The sequence below is a fragment of the Sebastes umbrosus genome, chromosome 5, assembly GCF_015220745.1.
Source record: "Sebastes umbrosus isolate fSebUmb1 chromosome 5, fSebUmb1.pri, whole genome shotgun sequence".
NCBI classification, from domain to species: domain Eukaryota; kingdom Metazoa; phylum Chordata; class Actinopteri; order Perciformes; family Sebastidae; genus Sebastes; species Sebastes umbrosus.
In genome coordinates, this window is record NC_051273.1 from 73,687 (window position 1) to 81,186 (window position 7,500).

The 7,500-nt window shown below is 36.9% G+C and overlaps 1 protein-coding gene across 3 annotated transcripts in view; it reads right to left on the reverse strand.

The window, feature by feature from the left end:
• The window catches only part of si:ch73-60h1.1 (calcium/calmodulin-dependent protein kinase type IV), a 37,590-nt gene that overhangs the window by 11,275 nt on the left and 18,815 nt on the right, over positions 1 to 7,500 (reverse strand). For all 3 annotated transcript variants that reach the window (XR_005206970.1, XR_005206971.1, XM_037770097.1), the window contains exon 5: positions 3,629 to 3,701. Coding sequence is in view for 1 of the 3 variants with exons in the window: in XM_037770097.1 (XP_037626025.1) it covers positions 3,629 to 3,701 (73 nt within the window). In the remaining 2 variants the exon portion in view is untranslated. The remainder of the gene's footprint in view (positions 1 to 3,628; positions 3,702 to 7,500) is intronic.

Here is a 7,500-nt window from a genome sequence, read left to right on the forward strand (position 1 = left end):
GCAATCAACTACTACAACACCTGCAACCAGCTACTACAACACCTGCAATCAACTACTACAACACCTGCAACCAGCTACTACAACACCTGCAACCAACTACTACAACACCTGCAACCAGCTAATACAACACCTGTAACCAGCTACTACAACACCTGCAATCAACTACTACAACATCTGCAACCAACTACTACAACACCTGCAACCAGCTAATACAACACCTGTAACCAGCTACTACAACACCTGCAATCAACTACTACAACACCTGCAACCAACTACTACAACACCTGCAACCAGCTACTACAACACCTGTAACCAGCTACTACAACACCTGCAATCAACTACTACAACACCTGCAACCAGCTACTACAACACCTGCAACCAACTACTACAACACCTGCAATCAACTACTACAACACCTGCAACACCTGCAACCAGCTACTACAACTACTGCAACCAACTACTACAACACCTGCAATCAACTACTACAACACCTGCAACCAGCTATTACAATACCTGCAACCAACTACTACAACACCTGCAACCAGCTACTACAACACCTGTAACCAGCTACTACAACACCTGCAACCAGCTACTACAACTACTGCAACACCTTTAACCAACTACTGCAACACCTGCAACCAGCTACTACAACACCTGCAACCAGCTACTACAACACCTGCAACCAACTACTACAACACCTGCAACCAGCTACTACAACACCTGTAACCAGCTACTACAACACCTGCAACCAGCTACTACAACACCTGCAACCAACTACTACAACACCTGTAACCAACTACTACAACACCTGCAACCAACTACTACAACACCTGCAACCAGCTACTACAATACCTGCAACCAACTACTACAACACCTGCAACCAGCTACTATAACACCTGTAACCAGCTACTACAACACCTGCAACCAGCTACTACAACACCTGCAACCAACTACTACAACACCTGCAACCAGCTACTACAACACCTGCAACCAACTACTACAACACCTGCAACCAGCTACTACACCACTGCAACCAGCTACTACAATACCTGCAACCAACTACTACAACACCTGCAACCAGCTACTACAACACCTGTAACCAGCTACTACAACACCTGCAACCAACTACTACAACACCTGCAACCAACTACTACAACACCTGCAACCAACTACTACAACACCTGCAACCAGCTACTACAACACCTGCAACCAACTACTACAACACCTGCAACCAACTACTACAACACCTGCAACCAGCTACTACAATACCTGCAACCAACTACTACAACACCTGCAACCAGCTACTACAACACCTGCAACCAGCTACTACAACACCTGCAACCAACTACTACAACACCTGCAACCAACTACTACAACACTTGCAACCAGCTACTACAATACCTGCAACCAACTACTACAACACCTGCAACCAGCTACTACAACACCTGCAACCAGCTACTACAACTACTACAACTACTGCAACCAGCTACTACAACACCTGCATCAGCTACTACAACACCTGCAACCAGCTACTACAACACCTGCAACCAGCTACTACAACACCTGCAACCAACTATTACAACTCACTAAATGTTGTACTGTTCCTTTAAGGTTCACTAAATGTTGTACTGATGCATATCTGTGGCCTCCACACAGCTCTCAACATGGCGACGACTGAGCTGGCGGCTCGCAGCTAACAGCGCTAACAGTGCTGACAGAGCTAACCGTTTTAAAACAGATCCATGTTTCATTATTTTAACGTCCTACATTCATCATTCATTCACATCATTTACAGCAAACAGTTTTGGTTTCTTCCTCCCAGAATATGAATCAATAACTGACTAACTGATCCAGTACTGATTTTAATTCAATATATTTTTCCTTGACTCCCAGCCCTCATACTAATAAGCTTCTCAGTGTTGCGTAGGCATGTCAGTGAACGCCTCGTCACATGTCAGTGAACGCCTCGTCACATGTTGGCATTTAAACTTTCAGGTTTGATCAAATCTGCTGAGAAACAGGAAGAAGACAATGAATCATCAGCTGGAGGACGAAGAACTCCTACAAGCTTCTGAACGACAGGAAGTCCTAATACGGACTACTGATAGAGCACACGCATGCTCATAGGCTGACGAACCTTAAAGGAACAGTACAACATTTAGAGAACCTTAAAGGAACAGTACAACAACCTTAAAGGAATAGTACAACATTTAGTGAACCTCTGAACCGCTGCAACTACTGCAACCAACTACTACAACTACTGCAACTACTGCAACCAACTACTACAACTACTGCAACTACTGCAACCAACTACTACAACTACTGCAACTACTACAACCAACTACTACAACTACTGCAACCAACTACTACAACTACTGCAACTACTGCAACCAACTACTACAACTACTGCAACCAACTACTACAACTACTGCAACCAACTACTACAACCAACTACTACAACTACTGCAACCAACTACTACAACTACTGCAACTACTACAACCAACTACTACAACCAACTACTACAACTACTGCAACCAACTACTACAACTACTGCAACTACTACAACCAACTACTACAACTACTGCAACCAACTACAACTACTGCAACTACTACAACCAACTACTACAACCAACTACTACAACTACTGCAACTACTACAACCAACTACTACAACTACTGCAACCAACTACTACAACTACTGCAACCAACTACTACAACTACTGCAACTACTGCAACCAAGTACTACAACTACTGCAACTACTACAACCAACTACTGCAACCAACTACTACAACTACTGCAACTACTACAACCAACTACTACAACTACTACAACTAACTACTACAACTCCTGCAACCAACTACTACACCAAGGACAAGCTACCTAGCTAACTAGCCAACCATTCATCTCTGGAGCTGTCTGCTGTACTACTGCAACCAACTTCTAGAACTACTACAACTACTGCAACCAACTACTGCAAACTTCTACAACTACTGCAACCAACTACTGCAACCAAATTCTAGAACAACTACTGCAACCAACTACTGCAACCAAATTCTAGAACTACTACAACTACTGCAACCAACTACTGCAAACTTCTACAACTACTGCAACCAACTACTACAACTACTTTGAACTACTATTACTACCTTGAAGCTAAATATAATGAGAAGCTAACAGGTGTGACAGGTCAAAGCGTCTCTGCTGGTCTGGAGACAGTTTACATACGCAAACAACCTCAGAGGAGACGGAGTCTGACAGCAGCTGGTCTGGGATCACTGGTTCTATAGAGCTGGAGAGCTGAACAGAGATTGAACAGAGACTGAACAGAGACGGAGGAAGTGAACAGTAATTTAATGAGCGGAAGGATGGAGGGATGGAGGGATGGAAGGATGGAAGGATGGAGGGATGGATGGATGGATGGATCGAGGGATGGATGATGTATGGATGGATGGATGGATGGATGGATGGAGGGACGGATGGATGGATGGATCGAGGGATGGATGATGGATGGATGGAGGGATGGATGGAGGGATGGATGGATGGAAGGAGCTGTGACGATAACCAGACACTCAGACAGCACTGTATTTTACCGACAGAGAGAAGAGACAGTGAATGCAGCGTTCTTACCGCCACAGCCTCCAGGATCTGTTTGATGACGTGCGCGGCGTCTCTCTCGCTGTAGTAGCCTCGCTCCACGATCCTGCAGACAAACAGCAGGGCAAAATATCACATCATCACACCTCTGCTTGTTTACATTCTCACCTGCATTTTACTCCTCATACTGGGACCAACACAGGTACAATGAAACTAAGTACTTTTACTCCTCATACTGGGACCAACACAGGTACAATGAAACTAAGTACTTTTACTCCTCATACTGGGACCAACACAGGTACAATGAAACTAAGTACTTTTACTCCTCACACTGGGACCAACACAGGTACAATGAAACTAAGTACTTTTACTCCTCATACTGGGACCAACACAGGTACAATGAAACTAAGTACTTTTACTCCTCATACTGGGACCAACACAGGTACAATGAAACTAAGTACTTTTACTCCTCATACTGGGACCAACACAGGTACAATGAAACTAAGTACTTTTACTCCTCATACTGGGACCAACACAGGTACAAAGAAACTAAGTACTTTTACTCCTCATACTGGGACCAACACAGGTACAATGAAACTAAGTACTTTTACTCCTCATACTGGGACCAACACAGGTACAATGAAACTAAGTACTTTTACTCCTCATACTGGGACCAACACAGGTACAATGAAACTAAGTACTTTTACTCCTCATACTGGGACCAACACAGGTACAATAGAACTAAGTACTTTTACTCCTCATACTGGGACCAACACAGGTACAATGAAACTAAGTACTTTTACTCAAGTACTGGGACCAACACAGGTACAATGAAACTAAGTACTTTTACTCAAGTACTGGGACCAACACAGGTACAATGAAACTAAGTACTTTTACTCAAGTACTGGGACCAACACAGGTACAATGAAACTAAGTACTTTTACTGAAGTACTGGGACCAACACAGGTACAATGGAACTAAGTACTTTTACTCCTCATACTGGGACCAACACAGGTACAATGAAACTAAGTACTTTTACTCCTCATCCTGGGACCAACACAGGTACAATGGAACTAAGTACTTTTACTCCTCATACTGGGACCAACACAGGTACAATGGAACTAAGTACTTTTACTGAAGTACTGGGACCAACACAGGTACAATGGAACTAAGTACTTTTACTCCTCATACTGGGACCAACACAGGTACAATGGAACTAAGTACTTTTACTCCTCATACTGGGACCAACACAGGTACAATGGAACTAAGTACTTTTACTCAAGTACTGAGACCAACACAGGTACAATGAAACTAAGTAATTTTACTCCTCATACTGGGACCAACACAGGTACAATGGAACTAAGTACTTTACTCCTCATACTGGGACCAACACAGGTACAATGAAACTAAGTACTTTTACTCAAGTACTGGGACCAACACAGGTACAATGGAACTAAGTACTTTTACTCAAGTACTGGGACCAACACAGGTACAATGGAACTAAGTACTTTTACTCAAGTACTGGGACCAACACAGGTACAATGGAACTAAGTACTTTTACTCAAGTACTGGGACCAACACAGGTACAATGGAACTAAGTACTTTTACTCAAGTACTGGGACCAACACAGGTACAATGAAACTAAGTACTTTTACTCCTCATACTGGGACCAACACAGGTACAATGGAACTAAGTACTTTTACTCCTCATACTGGGACCAACACAGGTACAATGGAACTAAGTACTTTTACTCAAGTACTGGGACCAACACAGGTACAATGAAACTAAGTACTTTTACTCCTCATACTGGGACCAACACAGGTACAATGAAACTAAGTACTTTTACTCCTCATACTGGGACCAACACAGGTACAATGAAACTAAGTACTTTTACTCAAGTACTGGGACCAACACAGGTAAAATGGAACTAAATACTTTTACTTAAAGACTGCACTTAAGTACATATTTTGGAGTATTTCCATTTTCTGCTACTTTATACACACGACATGTTTCGACCCCCGTAGCATAGATAAATATAATAATAAATGTATAGAGTAACGTGGTGTAGATGAATATTAATAATAATATAAAGTATTATGGTGTAGATGAATATTAATAATACAGAGTAACATGGTGTAGATGAATATATTAATAATACAGAGTATTATGGTGTAGATGAATATTAATAATATAGAGTATTATGGTGTAGATGAATATTAATAATAGAGTATTATGGTGTAGATGAATATTAATAATATAGAGTATTATGGTGTAGATGAATATATTAATAATATAAAGTATTATGGTGTAGATGAATATTAATAATATAGAGTATTATGGTGTAGATGAATATTAATAATATAGAGTATTATGGTGTAGATGAATATATTAATAATATAAAGTATTATGGTGTAGATGAATATTAATAATATAGAGTATTATGGTGTAGATGAATATTAATAATATAGAGTATTATGGTGTAGATGAATATATTAATAATATAAAGTATTATGGTGTAGATGAATATTAATAATATAGAGTATTATGGTGTAGATGAATATTAATAATATAGAGTATTATGGTGTAGATGAATATATTAATAATATAAAGTATTATGGTGTAGATGAATATATTAATAATATAAAGTATTATGGTGTAGATGAATATTAATAATATAAAGTATTATGGTGTAGATGAATATATTAATAATATAAAGTATTATGGTGTAGATGAATATATTAATAATATAAAGTATTATGGTGTAGATGAATATATTAATAATATAGAGTATTATGGTGTAGATGAATATATTAATAATATAGAGTATTATGGTGTAGATGAATATATTAATAATATAGAGTATTATGGTATAGATGAATATATTAATAATATAGAGTATTATGGTGTAGATGAATATATTAATAATATAGAGTATTATGGTGTAGATGAATATATTAATAATATAGAGTATTATGGTGTAGATGAATATATTAATAATATAAAGTATTATGGTGTAGATGAATATATTAATAATATAGAGTATTATGGTGTAGATGAATATATTAATAATATAGAGTATTATGGTGTAGATGAATATATTAATAATATAGAGTATTATGGTGTAGATGAATATATTAATAATATAGAGTATTATGGTGTAGATGAATATATTAATAATATAGAGTATTATGGTGTAGATGAATATATTAATAATATAGGAGTATTATGGTATAGATGAATATATTAATAATATAGAGTATTATGGTGTAGATGAATATATTAATAATATAGAGTATTATGGTGTAGATGAATATATTAATAATATAAAGTATTATGGTGTAGATGAATATATTAATAATATAAAGTATTATGGTGTAGATGAATATATTAATAATATAGAGTATTATGGTGTAGATGAATATATTAATAATATAAAGTATTATGGTGTAGATGAATATATTAATAATATAGAGTATTATGGTGTAGATGAATATATTAATAATATAAAGTATTATGGTGTAGATGAATATATTAATAATATAAAGTATTATGGTGTAGATGAATATATTAATAATATAGAGTATTATGGTGTAGATGAATATATTAATAATATAAAGTATTATGGTGTAGATGAATATATTAATAATATAGAGTATTATGGTGTAGATGAATATATTAATAATATAGAGTATTATGGTGTAGATGAATATATTAATAATATAAAGTATTATGGTGTAGATGAATATATTAATAATATAAAGTATTATGGTGTAGATGAATATATTAATAATATAGAGTATTATGGTGTAGATGAATATATTAATAATATAAAGTATTATGGTGTAGATGAATATATTAATAATATAAAGTATTATGGTGTAGATGAATATATTAATAATATAAAG